The 16,942-nt window shown below is 40.6% G+C and overlaps 1 protein-coding gene across 1 annotated transcript in view; it reads right to left on the reverse strand.

Moving 5' to 3' along the window:
* Positions 1-16,942, reverse strand: part of ube2g2 (ubiquitin-conjugating enzyme E2G 2 (UBC7 homolog, yeast)) — a 35,882-nt gene that overhangs the window by 7,025 nt on the left and 11,915 nt on the right. The window contains exons 2-3 of the mRNA XM_020511600.2: positions 8,808-8,843; positions 4,517-4,562 (exon numbers count right to left, since the gene is read on the reverse strand). Of these exons, the coding sequence (XP_020367189.1) occupies positions 4,517-4,562; positions 8,808-8,843 (82 nt within the window). The remainder of the gene's footprint in view (positions 1-4,516; positions 4,563-8,807; positions 8,844-16,942) is intronic.

Raw genomic sequence — 16,942 nt, forward strand, 5'->3', positions numbered from 1 at the left:
AGACCCTTCATCAGAAATTTCTGATGAAGGGTCTAGGCCCGAAACGTCAGCCTTTTTGCTCCTATGATGCTGCTTGGCCTGCTGTGTTCATCCAGCTCTGCACCTTGTTGTCAATGGTAGTAACCCCACTGTTTCCCAGGACTGCAGCAGTGTTTTCAGTATCCATAAGCAAAAACAAGCATTAAGAAATGCCTCAGTAAAACAAACTTTGGATTCTTGATTCCACAATGACTGCTGGCAAAACTGCCCTTTTAGTTGAAAAGCAAACATGACGGTCGAATAAATGAAGTATGTCAAATGCATCACAGTTTGCACATACAACTATAAATAGCGTACGTACATATATACACTATATTTTGAAATTTTTCATTGGCCCCCAGCCACAGCAGCTTTCTGAGAGAAGACAGCTCTAGATTACCACCATCTTTTGTGGGAAGAAGTGCTTCCTGACATCAGTCCTAACTGAATGGCCAATGCTGTGCCTTCTTGCTTCACACAAGCCCCCCACCATAATGCCATCTCTCTATCTACCCAATCAAATCCTTTATTTTAAATACATCAGTTGGATCATGCCTACAGCTTCTATAGACTGGTCTGCAAAACATGTTCTTGTAACGCATCCCTGTACTATTCTGGTGAATTGCACTACATCCTCTCCCCAGGCCAAAATACCTTTCAGTGTCAAAGGTGCCCAAAATTGAACATGTGACTCCAATTCCCTGCAGGACAGCCTGCCCCTCACAATCATATATGTATATTTATTTCAAACATCTCGAGTTACTGCCAATGTGGAGCAAAGTTTCCATTAAAAGACAGCTTTGGCTTTGAAAAGCCTGGCCAGAGCCTTTGAAACCCCTTCTTGCTAAGGAACCTAAATGTACTCCCTCATTAACTGCATTTCTGTTCCACCCAGTCACTTCAGATAAGACTTCAATCTCCGCCCACTTCAGTTTTCAGGATCAGAAAGAGCTTAAAAAGCCTTGAAATTAGAGCTTTTAAAGTTAAAAGCACTCTCTCGCTTTCAAATAATTGTCTTTGATGATTATTTTTCACGCAATACAAGTCAACAAATACAATCTCTTTAGAACAAAAACACCCATTACCTATTCATTACTAGTGGTTATAAACTGACCAGTGAAGGTGTGCCACATAATTGAGGCTCCAATGACAGCAGTCTTGCAACAGCTCTGGAACTGTCCAGCATTGTCATCTGAACTACAATGTGTGCAAAGCAAGGACAAGAAAACAGTATCAGGCCTGATCGTTACCTGGATATCTGCTCAACCCCTTTCCAAAATCTAAATTGGTTATACAGGCAAAAGGATCCTTTGATATAGATACAAAAATCACTAAAAGTACACAGGTTAATAAAGCCACAAAAAATGCACTGGAATTTATTTCTATGCAAATAAAATTGAACAGTGGCAAAGTTATGAACATTAGTCAAATTGGCGGGTGTGCAAGCAGTTTGGTTTGATTATTACAGAAAGAATACTGCAAAGGGTGCAAAATACGATTTAAAAGATAATAAAATCAAGAGGTTACACACTCACAAGGTAAGTCTGATCAAATTGGAGCTCTTTTCTTGCATAAAAAGAATGCCGAAGGTTGATTTGGCAGAGATCGTTAATACTAGCAAAAGGTTTGTTAAAGTAAAGTGATTATATTTTCACATGGTAAATCCAAAGCTAGAGGTAATAAATATGTTAGTACCTTATAAATCCAATAAGGAATTCAGGGAGGAACTTTTCTAGCCAAAAGGTGGCTATAGTGGAGAACTTGCTACCACTAACATGATAAAAGCAAATGGCACAGATGCAGTTAAGGAGAAGGTGGATAAACACACAAAGGGAGAAATCAGAAGGTTATGCTGATATGGTTAGAGGAAGAATAGTGTGCGAAGGCTTGTGAGGAGCATAACAATGGCATGGAGTAACTGGGCCAAATAGACTGATTTGTGCTATTACATTAATTACGCACAAAAATCTTCTAACAGAAGCTAAATATTAGCAGAAGCTTATGGTATCAGCAATGCTCGGCCTCAGCTGGAGTAGTATGACCAAATCTGGGCATCACAATTCTCAACAAGCCCTTATTTAACTGCAATTAGGGCAACTTTACTCTCATGCTTCAGTCCTTTTGTAATAAAGACTAACAGATTATTTGCCATTTTAAATGCTTGCTGAAACTGCATGCTGACTTTGTCTGCTTCATACACAAGGACATCAGATCCCTACAGATATCAACATTTCTCATCTTTCACCATTTAAGAAATATTCTGCTGCTCTGTTTTATTCATACCAAAGGGATAACTCCACATTTAAGTATTACATTTCATCTTGCCCTCTTACTTGGTCCAAATGTGGCTATTGAGAAGTTATAAGTGATTATAAAAGAAGGAGGGTTATAATATTGCCAAAATGTTTAGAGAATTTGAGGATTGGGAAGTACAAGTTATTGGGGTGGCAACTAAGATGGTTCTTAAAATCAGGACATGGATTATTCCCAAAGAGTGCAGACATTGGTTCAATTGAAACTCAGTGTTTGCTAAAATCATGGAATGAGGAAACAGCTCTTGTTGAAGTTGTAGAAGGGATAATTACCCTTTTAAATCCATCTTAGTCCTTCTCTTTTATGTTTATATAAACACAGTTGGGACAGATCAGCAAACCATAAGCTCAGTCAAATACATGGGGATTTCCAAAAGTTTAATTCATCTTGTGCACACTACTCTAGAGCAACAATTGGAAATATTCCCCTCCCTTTCCCACAAGAAAGGCTCATGAAAATTGTTTTAAATGCAGCCGAAATACAGTAAGCAGACATGCAGACATTATCATAACTCAGCTATGAACAGCCAGCATTGAGATTCACTGGAGAAGAGGTCTGGAGATACATAATAACAAAATCAAGATCTATGGCCAATTCAGACATTGTCAATACACAACTATGCTTCCCAATTGTCCAAACCACCTGCGAACTGCCAACCTTTTCTGAAGGGGCACATGTTAATCAATGCCATTTTATGATGAAAGGCCAGCAACATTTTTTTCTTCATTCTTTCATGGGATGTGGAAGTCTCTGGCAAACAAGTATTTATTGCCCATCCGTAATTCCCTTAATCTCAGTGGCTTGCCAGGCAGTTAAGAGTCAACCACATTGATATGGTTCGTAACTCACACGTAGCGCAGGCAAGGATGGAAAATTTTGTTCCCTTACAGGACACTCAAGAAGCATTTTTTTTTAAACAAAGACACTCAACAATGGTTTCAGGGGTCACCACTAGACTTACTTTTAATTGAATAGGGCACCCTGCACCAAAAACATTAGCTCGAGCCTCTGGATTTCTAATTCAGTGACAAGACCACTATGCCACCATCTCTCCTGAAACATGCCAACTTTTTCTATGTTCATTCGTGAGATGTGGGCATTGTTGGCTGGATCGGCCCAGACTGCCCATCCCCAACAGCCCAGAGGCCAGGTTAGGAGTCAACCCACAGATTGCTGTGGGTCTTGAATAAAATGTAAGCCAGACCTGGTGAGGATGACTGATTCCCTAACCTAAGGAACATCAGTGAACCAGATAAGGCTGTTAACGACAACTGAAAATTAACAGACACCATTAGACTACTCACATTTAAAGATTAGGGCAGGTGACCAAAGGCTGCATTACAGCAAAATTTTAAGGACCCCCTTAAAAGAAGGAAAGGGAGACAGGAAGGGTTAAGGAAAGAATTCCAGAGTTTAGGACCAAGACAACTGAAGATGGTATCTGATGGTGGAAGAATTAAAACTGAGGACGTTAAGGAGGCCAGTATTTGAGGATCACCTACACTGATTGTTTTGTGGCTGGAGGAGATTACAGATGCAAGGAGGGTTGGTGGGGATTTAAAACAAGGTTGTAAATTATGCAAAGGCAAAGGAGTGAATAGGATTTGGTGCGAGTAAGGACATTAGGCGCAAAGTTTTGGATGATCTCAAATTCATACAGGGTAGGAAGCAAGAAGCTGGCCAAGAATGTGGCAGAATAGGTCACGTCTAGAGGTAACAAAGGCACGAATGAGGGCTTCAGCAGCAGAAAAGCTGACACAGCAGAGTTCAGAGATATTACATAATGCCAAGCAACCTCACAATGAAACTTTGCTTTCTGAAAGATTCGCCCTTTGAAATAAGGATAATTAATCACCATCAAAACATTAGAGACAGGTATTCTGGGGTGATGGGCATCAAGCGTGCTGGGGATCAAACCAGGTGCATTAAGAGAGCTTGTCCTACCATCACTGAACTGGGAATTGGCAGCATAGATTACACGCTCAGTTCTCCGGAGTCGGATTAGAACCAATGACCTTCTGATTCATTGACAACAGTGCTACTCACTGAGCTACAATCTTGTCCACTAGCTGTTTTGTTCTGACCCTGTGAAAATCACCAGCAGCAAAACAATGAATAGACAAAGTTACTTGGAACAAAGAAATGGAGGAGTGGGGAAGGAGCTGAAAAACACTTTCCATCTTACATGATTAAAGCCTCCCATTCGAAGAAGTTCTCCTCATTGATAGGACCTGTGAATGGCAGAAACAGAATCACTTGGTTATAAACCCAAAATCCAGTGAAAGACAATTACTACCCAGCTGCAACAGGATTGGTAAATTAATTTGGAACCTCATTTGGAAACAGCGAATCAGAGGATGATGGAGAGTCATCACAGCGATTTCTGGGAGACATTGCTACAGTCATGATGACTGTACGCAGGTCAGAGAGAACCTGGTGTCAAGGTGTGGTTAAACCTGAAACACTACATTGGTGCTTCCCACCCGCTCTCCTCCTCTGATCAAAACAGACTCTGTGAGGAGGATGACTGGCGAAGTAAAGGTGTACAAGGCAGCAGCCATTAAGAGAGTGGGTTAGTGTTAGAGAGTAAGTGCTGAGGCCTTTGCTTGAGGTGTCTGAGCAGGGATACAGGTAAGGGCTCTTTAACTCTATTTTCCTCCTGTCTAGACTGAAGGTAGTAGGTCTTGCAGGATGTGGGAGATCAGGGATCCAGTCTCCCTGATGGCTACACCTGTGAGAAGTGCACCCGGCTGCAGTTCCTGACAGACTGCGTTAGGGAACTAGAGCTGGATGCATTCAGGATCATCCAGAGTGCAGAGAACATCACTGATAACAGCAATAGTGAAGTGGTCACTCCGAAGGAGCAGGCTGCAGGTAGCTGGATGACCACCAGGAGAGCTAAGAGGGGGAAGGCAGATAGTTCAGGGTTCCCCTGTGGCCATTCCCCTCAATAACAGGTATACCACTTTGGACACTTTTGAGGGGAGGAATGACATTTCGCAGTCAGGTCAGTGGCACTGTGACTGCCTCTGAGGCTCAGAGGGAAAGCATTCTGTTAGACAGAGAGATACTGATAGGAGACTCAATTATGAGGGAAATAGACAGGGGATTCTATGGCTGCAAAAGAGACACCAGGATGGTGCCTCCCGGGTGCGAGGGTCAACAATGTCTCTGAGCAGTTGCAGAACATTCTGAAGGGAGACGATGAACAGCCAGAGGTCATTGTGCACATTGGTACAAATGAGTATAGGGAGTTAGGTAAGAAGTTAAAACGTAGGACCTCAAGGGTAGTGATCTCCAGATTACTCCCAGTGCCATGCACCAGTGAGGATAGAAATAGAAAGATAGGCCAGATGAATGCATGGCTAAGGAACTGGTGTAGGGGGCATGGATTTCAGTTCTTGGATCACTGAGATCTCTTCTGGGGTACAGGTGACCTGTACAAGAGGGAGAGGTTGCACTTGAACCGGAGGGGGTCCAATATCCTCATGGGAAGATTTGCTAGTGTTACCCGGGAGGGTTTAAACTAGTTTGGCATGTATTTGGCACTCTGAATAAGAGAGGGGCCATCGAGAAGTCAGGGAAAAATACATTAGTCAACAAGAGCAAGTCTACCATTCAGGACAGCCAGGGGCACAACAGATGGGGGGAAAGACTTCTGGCTTAAAGTGCATTTATTTCAATGCACGAGGCCTGACTGGTAAGGCAGATGAGCTCAGAGCATGGATTGGCTCTGGGGGCTGGGATATTACAGCCATTACAGAAACATGGCTGAGAGAAGGGCAGGACTGGCAGCTTAATGTTCCAGGGTACAGAAGCTACAGGCATGACAGAAGTACAAGTAAGCGAGGAGGGGGGAGTTGCCCTTTTGATAAGGGAGGACATAACAACAGTGCTTAGAGATGATATTCTTAAGGGGGTCATCAAATGAGGCCATATGGTTAGAACTTAGAAACAAGAAGGGGATGGTCACTCTGTTGGGTCTACATTATAGACCCCCAAATAGCCACCGGAACTAGAGGAGTAGATGTGTAGAAAGATTGCGGATACCTGTAGGAATAGCAGAGTAGTATTGATTGGAGATTTTAATTCCCCCTGTATTGACTGGGCCACCCAGAATGCAAAAGGCCCGGACGAGGTGGAATTTGTCACATCTGTCCAAGAAGGTTTCCTAAATCAATACATAGAGGGCCCTACTCGGGAGGGTGCAACACTGGACCTCCTCTTAGGCAACAAGGTCAGGCAAGTGACTGAACAATCAGTCGGAGAGCACTTTGGGCCCAGTGACCATAACTCTCTTAATTTTAACATAGTTATGGAAAAAGATAGGACAGATCCACAGGTTAAGGTGCTGAACTGGAGCAGGGCCAATTTTGGGGCCACTAGGCAGGATCTAGCAGAGATCGATTGGATGAGTCTGTTTGAAGGAAAAGGAACGACTGGCAAATGGGAGGCTTTTAAAAGTGTGATATCAAGAGTCCAGGGACACTATAAAAAGTGTAGGAGCACACTTAAGGGGGAAATCAGAAAAGCAAAAAGAGGGTATGATGGATCTGGCAGATAAGGTTAAAGATAATCCCAAGAGGTTCTATAGCTATATTAAGAGTAAGAGGGTAGCTAGGGAGAGAATAGGTCCCCTTAAAGATCAGCATGGCCATCCGGGTGTGGAGCCACAGGAGCTGGGGAGATTTGTAATGAATATTTCTCCTGTGTTTACTGAGGAGAGAATCATGGATGCTAAGGAAATAAGGAAAACAAGTGGGACATTTTGGACCTCATACATGTTACCAGAGAGGTGATGTTTGCAGCCTTAAAGCACATAAAGGTGGATAAATCCCCTGGGCCTGATAAAGTCCATCCTTGGACATTGTGGGAGGCTAGGGAAGAAATTGCAAAGGCCCTTGCAGAGATTTTTGCTTCATCTTTAGCCACTTGTGAAGTTCCGCAAGACTGGAAGGTGGCTGTTGTTGTTCCATTGTTTAAGAAAGGTAGCAAAGACAAGCCAGGGAACTACAGGCCAGTGAGCCTGACATCAGTGGTAGGCAAGTTATTGAAGAGGATACTGAGGGACAGGATCAACCAACATTTGGATCGTCAAGATCTGATTAGGGATAGTCAGCATGGATTTGAGCTTGGGAAGTCAGGTCTGACATATCTTTTAGAGTTTTTCGAAGAGGTAACCATGAGGATAGATGAGGGTAGGGCAGTGGAGGTTGTCTGTAGACTTTGACAGGGATGGGAAATTGAAAACTAGAGAGCATAGGTTTAAGGTGAGAAGGGAAAGATTTAAGGAGGACCTGAGGGGCAACTGTTTCAAGCAGAGAGTGGTGCATATACGGAATGGGCTGCCAGAGAAAGTGGTTGAGGCAGGTACAATAGCAACATTTAAGAAACATTTGGATAGGTACATGGATGGAAAGGGTTTAGAGGGACATGGGCCAAATGCAGGCAAGTGGAACAAGCTGAGTGGGCATCATGGTCAGCATGGACCAGTTTGGGCTGAAGGGCCTGTTTTCATGCTGTATTACTCCATGACTCTAAGTGGATCTCCTGTAAGGTGATTGGAAGATATGCTGTTATAGAAGGGATTTGCCATTAAACAACAATGCATCAACATAGCCACCAACGTTTTTATTCCTTGGCATTTCTACGGGCTTTTAATTGAAATTGATTGCCTGGCTTTGTTATTTTGCCAAAACTGTAACCTCTATTCATAAATTGTAAGTATCTTGCTATCAACGTTTCCAAATACTCTCAACCAATTCCTCTGAGCATTCCTTCAACAGAGGTGTTTGAGATGATTAAAAGTTTTGACAGGTTTTAAGAGAGCAACTATTTTCCCTCCTGACAGGAGTCCAAAACAAGGAAGAATAACCTTAAAATTAGAGCTGAGGAATTCAGGCATGATGTAAAGAAGCACTTGGTCATAGAAAACATAACGAAAACCTAGAACTCTCCAAAGACTGTCAAGACTGAAGATCAACTAAACATTTTAAACAGATTAAGATACCTTTTGTTCTGCAAGGGTATTAAGGGTCACAGAACCCAAGATAGCCTAACGGAGTTAAGATGCAGATCAGCCAGGATCTAACTGAAGGGGCTATGTTTCAATGGATATGATGTAATAGCATCAAAGGAAAATGCAATTAGTGTAAAACAGGCTTAATGAGGCAAGTCCTATCATAAATGAGGACACTGGAATTTATAATGAAAATGTAAAACTAAGAACAGAATGTGCATCTTTGCATTATGATCCGATTACCCTCTGCTTTCTCATCCACTTTAACTTGAAGATTCCACTTGTCTTTGACACCTTGCCAGGGTAAATGACAGGAAAATAAGACAGAGAGGGGCATATGCACTCAAAGATATGCTTAGTATACATATTTCTTAATAGTACCTTAATGCAACTTATTGTCTGCAGACATATGGAGAGTTGGAGTTTATTGGAAATCAAACAATGCAGAATTTCTTACCTGCAACAATTCCTTCTGGAGGATTTAGTGTCAACTCTGCAAAATAACATAACAAAGGCAATTACATGGAGAATTTCTGTGCCCCACTACCCGGTACTTCTGAATGATTAACATTTTAAACAAAAACTTGTAGAAAAGAAGGGAAAAATGTGCATATTGTCTAAAATACAAGACAGATAGCAGTTTACCATGATGTGGTGTTGTTAGCTGAATGTTTAGAATGCATTACCTGCTCTTTCCAATGCCCATAAACATCAGCCATACAAACAAGAAAAAATGCAGTGTTTTTTCAACATTACAATTTTTGTCCAGTCTCTTGAGTTCAATAAAAATCAGGTGATCATGTAGGTGGATGGTGGGAAGGGGAACCCAGATAAAACATTTGCAAATATGGCAATACTAGTAAAGCTGTATAGAAGAGCAGAATTCCATAACCAGGCAGTAAAGGCCAGTAATTCTGACGCTTGAGGGAAAACAGTCTGATGGGACATCGGACAGAAAGCTGAATTCTACATCTGGCCCACGACATAGCTAAACAGTCACAAAGCCATAAAACAGAAAAAAAAGGTGACACAATCCTAAGTAAGGAAACTTTTGACCTTGCTGAGTATAAACATTTACTCCTCTCTCAACACAAAAACTGGCTTTCAAAAAGCTGTTTATAGTGACAGACGATTAAATAAGCTGTTAAAGTAGGATCCTTCAGGGGAGAGAGCACAAATATTACGACATGAAATTGGCAGGTATTGAAGAAAATTCAAGGTATTAAAATGCCCATGGGGCACTCAGACACACTAGAATACTTAATGAAATTGATGATGCCACAAACAGCACCTCCACAAACTCCTTCAGAATTGAAGCTGCTGCTGAGGACCGAAGGAAACATAATTTTCTGGTGCCTAATGAGGCATGAATGATTCAAGAGACAGCCAGAAATGTACATGACAGTAAAAAGTGTTAATTCCACGTTAAATATATTTCATTGTATGCAGGTGGTGAGCATTAACTGGAGTTCATTCAAGCTCCAATAGAATTGATACAAACTAAAAATGCGGGATGCGGTTAGAAGATGTATACTTATAATGCGTAATTCTGTCAATACACATCACCAACTGGCTTCCTGGGCAAGAACACAAATAATTTGCTTTTAAAAGAATTATTTATTTAAGGCATTGACAGTATAAATAGTCAAAGGCTATGTCAGATATCATTCATTAAGATTAATCAGAAGATATTTGACATAGGGTTAGACTGAAACATTTGTCAAAATGACGGAGGTTCACGGAATTAAGGACATTTTAGGTGCCTCGAAACTATCTTTGCAGGAGAAAGCAAGAGGGGTTGAATGGAAATATTCAACATAGGGAGTTGAGAGGTTTTATCCAGAGTCTGTCACAGGTCTCCACAATAAGTTGTGATTATTCAACGTTCATTGATAACTCTCATGTCCGATTCAGAAGGATGTGTGTTCAAATCCACCTTTTTTACACCTGAGCAGAAAATCATGCTAAGTACTGAATGCTGTATTTTCTGAGGTGTCAGCACTTGAATGAAGCTTCATCTACTGTCAAAGGTGAATGTGAGGCAGTATTTCAAAGAAAAGAAAACAAGAGAATTGCCAAAGGTATCTTGAGAAAACTGGAAGTCCGAATAATGAACAAGAAGACTCACTATATCAAATTTATACACAGTCTCCTGCAGAAAATAGCAAGACAACTGTGGCGAAAGCATTCCAGCTTGCAGTCTCATTGCCAGGTTACACAATGAAGGAAGTGAAGCAGATGGGTTTTTATGGCAGTCAGCAGTGGTTACATGTTTGCCATTAGGCAAACATTTTACTCCAGATTTTAATTTAACGCAAATTTCACAATCTGTCACAGTGGGATTCACACTCATGACCCCAGAACATTGGCCTGGGGTTCTGGATTGCTAGTCCAGTGACATTACCATTACGCTACTGCCTCCCTCTCGTATGCTTGAAGCCTTAGCAACCAGTGGGTGATACATAGGCTAGAATCATTTTTGGCACATTTTAATTTCATAAATTTCTTTTCAAAATGTTTTTAGTATGGTGCCCCTTTAAAAGGCTGAAAAATTATTTTTAACCAATCTGTTCAGACATGTTACAACAATTTTGGGACTTGAAACCAGACCTTCTGGCCCAGAAGATGATAGGCTACAAATGCACCACAAAAGTCATTTTAAGAAGCTGAATTTTTATTGAGTTTTGAGTATAACCAAATGAACTAATTTAGGTATAAAGAGATACTTGTGTAAGAATATTAAAGAAACATGTCTAAGACATTGTGTCATAGGTAAGAGGAAGACATATGTAATGCTGTATTGCACAAATAAATTATAAAGAAAGGATTCATGCCTACTTCATACTGCACCATCTGGCTCCAGGTTCATTTAACGTTGCTGTACATAAACTGGTTGTCAGATTTCTTAAATTGCAACAGTTACTACAGCACAGGTTCATGATGTATAATTATTTGGAAACTTGGGTTTCAACTGCTTGTTAGATATAAACAAGTATAGGTTCAAGATAGAATTGTATTTCTATACTGTGTGTGTTAAGAAGGGAAGACATAGTTTTAGTTTAATTTTTGAATGCTGAGTGTGGTTCTGGGTTATCTGTGTAGTTCATTTATAGGTATTAAAAAACCATGGATGGAAACAAGGAGATTTTTTGCCATTGCCTAACAACAAAGTCTTCTTTGACATAGGGAGATAGAAACCGAGAAAAGTTCTATTAGCAAGGCAGAACCATCCAGTAGGTCAGTGAGTGGACAGGCTTGTTTCAGAGAGAAGCAAGTCAGAGCTAAAATGCCTGAAACATCAGCAGTGCAGTTTAGCAATCTCCAAAAGGGTCAGGACAAAGGAAAAGAAGACTTGAGTGTCTTGGAAGTTGGTAAGAGAGAAACCACAGAAACAGAAGGCTTCAAGTGTCAGACAAGTAGACATTCTACAAGGCTGTGGAGTTTAAAATATGTATGTTAAGGTATAAGTGAGCTCTGTTAGCAGTTTAAAAGTTTCGTGTAACTGAAACTGTGGTGTTTAATTCCTATGGGCAGTAAATTGTAATATGGAGTTTTACATTTTAAATCCTAAATTTTTTCTTACTTTCCCTTTGTCTCTTTTTTCTCTCTCTAAATACATAATCTTTATTTACCTTTATCAACCACTTTCAAATCTAATTCAACCAATTTCCTTCTCCTCTTTCCTCGTGTTTTTCAATCTTTAAATCACATTGGTTAAAGAGATAAACCTCAAGTGCTGTCATTAACTAGGGTCCTTAGTTCCACATTACCCACGCTGCACGTATGTCAGCAAGTTATGGTATAAAAAAAGCTTTCTAGCCAAACAGCAAGGAAGAAGAAAGTCTAACTGATGGAGTATATCACAAGACACTCTACCTTCGCTCATTATATTAAGTTTATGCAGAAGAGGGGAAGAATATTGTGCAAATGATGTGATTCCACATTCCTATTGATGGGAATGCATACAATGTTCTTGTGAAAACTAAATGAGGATTATTTTCATTATATATTCTTGAATACATGTCGGAGAACAGTAGACAGTCACAATATGCCTGAATCCTTTGTAATGACTGCCAAGGTATATCATTGGGTTTAGCGTGACTCACTTACCCTCGAGTTCCAGCTTACAATAATAGCTTCCCTCAAACAGCTGGATTAACAATAAAGCATATTGCTGAACCACTCAACCCATTAACCTGACACACAGCAGTCCTTTCAATCAACAGTGCCGAGTTATTCAATGTAACCACACGATCAAAGAAGCCAATACAAATATGTAAACAGCTCTTGGCTTGTGGAGTAGTAGCAGTTCCAGAACTTCACTTCTCCAAACAGCTGTCACAATAAGAATTCAAGTAAGTCAGATTTGCAGAATTAAAAAACGTTTTGGCCTTGGATGATATAAACCCACTTTTCAGAGTTTATGTATGTACCCTAACCAGTCCCAGGGATCAAGATTACGCCACTTGTAAAATTTTTAATTTGACATTTATTTAAGCATTCTGCCGGTTTGGCTAATAATTTTCCAGAAAATGCTTTTGTTTTCTTAAATTAAGAGAATATGAATTAACAAATAATAGTTAAGTTAATCATCTCCTCTCACTCACTGTCTGCAATGTCATGGGGATTGACACGCAAACACAGAACAGCTGAGTTTATTACAGTGCAAGATTACACGCTGACTGAAAACTAATCTTCAAAATTTATACTCTTGCTTGGTGTTTGTACGGTTGCATTCCCTGCTCTTAACGTACAGTTGCATTTTTGTTTCTCAAAATGGCCTCACCATTAGGAGCATAACCAGCATCACAGAGTCCAGTACAACAGGATTCTGGGCTGGACAGAAGCAGGTATCAGGATTTGGCTATCAGAGCCCTTCTAGCTCACAAGAGCTTCAAAACTGCAGTCAGTACTCACAGTGCACAAGAAACTTTATATGTGCATTCAGTATAATAACTTAGCTAAAAGCGTGGGAGCTGAAATTGAACTCTAATCCAAAACTGTGGAACCACATGTTAAATGTTTGCTAAGGATAGGCAGGTCAGATAATCTGCCACTGTGGGGGAAAGTGAGTAGCTCACACAGTACTAGTTTAATTAGGGTCATCTGCCTTGACAGTGTAGTCACGTAATGTCCTGGCCACAAAGGAACTGGTGAAATGATGAGATATTGTATTGAACTTTCAAGTGTGACATTTGGAACATTTCCATAGCTTATAATGATTTGGATCTAACCTTTCTTGATAGAATTACAGTTTTGTAAATCACCAACTGTGACAAGCTTTTGTTCAAAAGACTACTGTAGTCTCAAAAGGAAACACAGCACCAAAAGAGTGACAATTACTCCTTTACTTTAAAGCCTAAGGGTGAAATATTAGGTACATTCTCCAAATTCCTAATTAAACATTATATACACTAATGACAAAAAATAGCACAAGCCCAAACTTGGTAATTTTACAGGGATGTTAGTTTTAATACTCTGTCACTTCACCCTATCATATAGCTTATCTGTTTTCCAGCCTTTTGAGTAAGATTTGGGATTCAAGTCCTGCTTAAGGGATTGGAGCTCATTATCTAGACCAACTCACCAATACAGGAACAAAGCAATGTTGCAGAAGGACTAATCTGTTGGATAAGATATTAAACTAGCTGAGTCTGCTCTCTCAGGTGGCCACAAAAAAGAAATCCATGGCACTGTTTCAAAGAGGAGCAGGTAAATTGTCACTGTTCAACGCATATCCCTCAACTAAAATTGAAAATGTTTTTCTGGTCATTATTGTGGGCTCTTGCTGTGCTTCAATTAGCTTCCTGATTCCTGTAATACATCAAAGACCACACTTCAAAAATACTTTGTTAGATATAAAGTGAGTTGAAATGTTGTGGCAGTTGCTAAATAAATGCATGCTCTCTTTCTCTTTCCAATTTGCACTGAAATAATTCCAATAAATAAAAATGTATGAGATAGGAACATTTTCATGTGATAAAGGAGATAAGGCTGTTACTGGTTAGCCTGCATTTGATTTCAAGTGATTCCTATTCTTAGTTTATATATCCAATTGGGCTGATTAAAACAAAATCTGTTGAAACTCAGAACTCTAAATTCATTCCAACAGCTGCAACAGGTGTCCAAATCTCTTCTTAAAGATTTTTAACTGAATTAAACAGGGCTTGCAGAAGTATAGTAATTGCACAGTACTCTACATAGTCAGGGTGTTCACATTCCACAGTAAAATTGAGAGGAGGAACATTGCTGAGATCGAAGGCATTGTAAAGCATTTTTGTTGAATGGATTTCTTTTGAAAGTGTGATCACTCTTGTTTTGCAGGCTGAAGTGCCAGCACGTTTGTGCTCACCAAGTTAATGGTGTTGGTGGTAGGACCTGTGGCAAGAATGTTGGCCAGCATACAGAGGAATCAACTTACTCTCTCTGCATATTGAAATCATGATTTTTATTTTCAAACAAACATGCAGGTCTCACTTCAACAACTCATCCGATGACAGCATCCGCAACAATACAGCAGCCCTTGGGTACTACTTAAGGTGTTAGCTTAGATTTTGTGCTCATGTTTCTGGAATGGGGTTTGAAAACACAACAGCCTGACTTAGCTGTGAGGTACTATCCAGTGAGCAAAGCTTTAGTCACTGCATTAAAAGGGTGTTGACTTGCTGGCCGAGCTGGCTAGTTTTCGTTCAGACGTTTCGTCACCATGCTGGGTGACATCATCAGTGAGGCCTCCAATGAAGCAATGTTGTTCTACTCCACTTGGAATTTATACTGTCTGGGCCGCTATGGTGAGAACTGTCATTTCCGGTTTTGATCTGTATGGGTTTGTATATGGGGTCCAATTCTATATGTTTGTTGATTGCTTTACAGGTGGAGAACCATGCCCCTAGGAATTCCTGTGCATGTCTATGTTTCGCTTGGGCTACTATGGTTACCTTGTCCCAGTTAAACTGATGGCCTTCACTGTCTGAGTGTACTGATATTAAGGAAAGCTCGTCATACCATTTTGCTGCGAGCTGATGTTCATGTATTCTGATGGCTAGTTTCCTTCCTGTCTGTCCGATGTAATGTTTGTGGCAGTCGTTGCATGGTATTTTGTAAACCACACTCGTTCTGCATGTTGTGGGAATGGGGTCTTTAATCCTCCAAGCGGAGTAGAAAAACATTGCTTCATCAGAGGCCTCACTGATGATGTCACCTAGCATGGTGGCAAAACGTCTGAACGAAAACAAGCCAGCTCGGCAAGCAAGTCAACAACCTCACCCACAACCCAAGCTACAAATCGTTGCTAAAACTTTAATCACTGCATTAAAGATTTTACTGCTGCCATGGGCTCAAGCATTCATTATAAAATGTTCTACCACTCAATGAGTAAATGCAAAACAGGGTGTGCCATGGGATTATGTAGTTCTGAAGATCCTTGAAGATATTTACTGAATGGACACCAATGGTTCGAAGTAGTAGTTCACCACCATCTTCTTAAGGACAATCAGGGAAGGAAAATAAATGCAGCCCAGACATTGAGGTCCACATTCCCACAAATAAATTTTAAACAAAGTATGATATGCAAATGAACTACTAGCTATGAATTATTATATATTTCAAACATTGAGGTCGGTAGTTGATTGCCACACCACCTAAGCAGCCAAAGCATGCATAAAAGGTTTTATGGTAGTGTCCCTACCTCTGGGCATAAGGTCTGGGTTCAAGTCCCACCTTAGGATGTAATGGGCACAAGTACTGGAGCAGGAAGGTTATGCTAACCCTTATTAGGACATTAGTTAGACCTCAGCTGGAGTATTGTGCAGAGTTCTGGTCGCTACACCTTTGGAAGGATGTGAATGCACTGGAGTGAGTGAACAAGAGCTGACTATTTAAATGGAAATAATGTGTACGGTTATGGGAAAAGGGCAGAAGAATGACCATTTACATGCTCATTCGGCCAGTCAGTGCACCTAATTCTGCACCCTGATCACTAAACAATCCTGTGATCAGGGCCCAACTTACAGAAGGTTATGTAATAAATAAAAGATGATCGCAATCCTTATGAACATTTTAACCACATCACCATTCCTCTTTCTTTTCCCAACATCAAATATTCTTCTTACGCAGTAAATTGGCTAGGCATATGAGTGACTCTTAACAGTGCTGAAATCACCAGAGTTACAGGCAGAGGTATCCCAAGTTTAATTTAGTAACAAGTAAGTGTTGAGCCCTCATATGACTTACTCAGTAATGATTTTCTGGCAAAACCTCCTCCATCATTGCTCCATTCTAACAGTTAGCTATTAAAACTAGGGTTCCGGTACCGACACTTAAAGCTAACCCCATTCCAGCTGGATTGTTGTGTCTCAGTTTACAAATGCAACACTAGAGGATGATAATACTGCAGGGCTGGACTGAAAAAAAATCTCATGAACCTCATAATCAGATAAGGGCTGGTACAACAACTGCAAGGAACTACACATGCAAGGAAATGAATGCCAAATGGCAGGAGAGGGGATGAATAGCACAATCAGAATAATAGAGTTCTAAGATAACAAGGTGTAGAGCTGGATGAACACAGCAGGCCAAGCAGCATCATAGGGG

The sequence above is a fragment of the Rhincodon typus genome, chromosome 7, assembly GCF_021869965.1.
Source record: "Rhincodon typus isolate 14 chromosome 7, sRhiTyp1.1, whole genome shotgun sequence".
NCBI classification, from domain to species: domain Eukaryota; kingdom Metazoa; phylum Chordata; class Chondrichthyes; order Orectolobiformes; family Rhincodontidae; genus Rhincodon; species Rhincodon typus.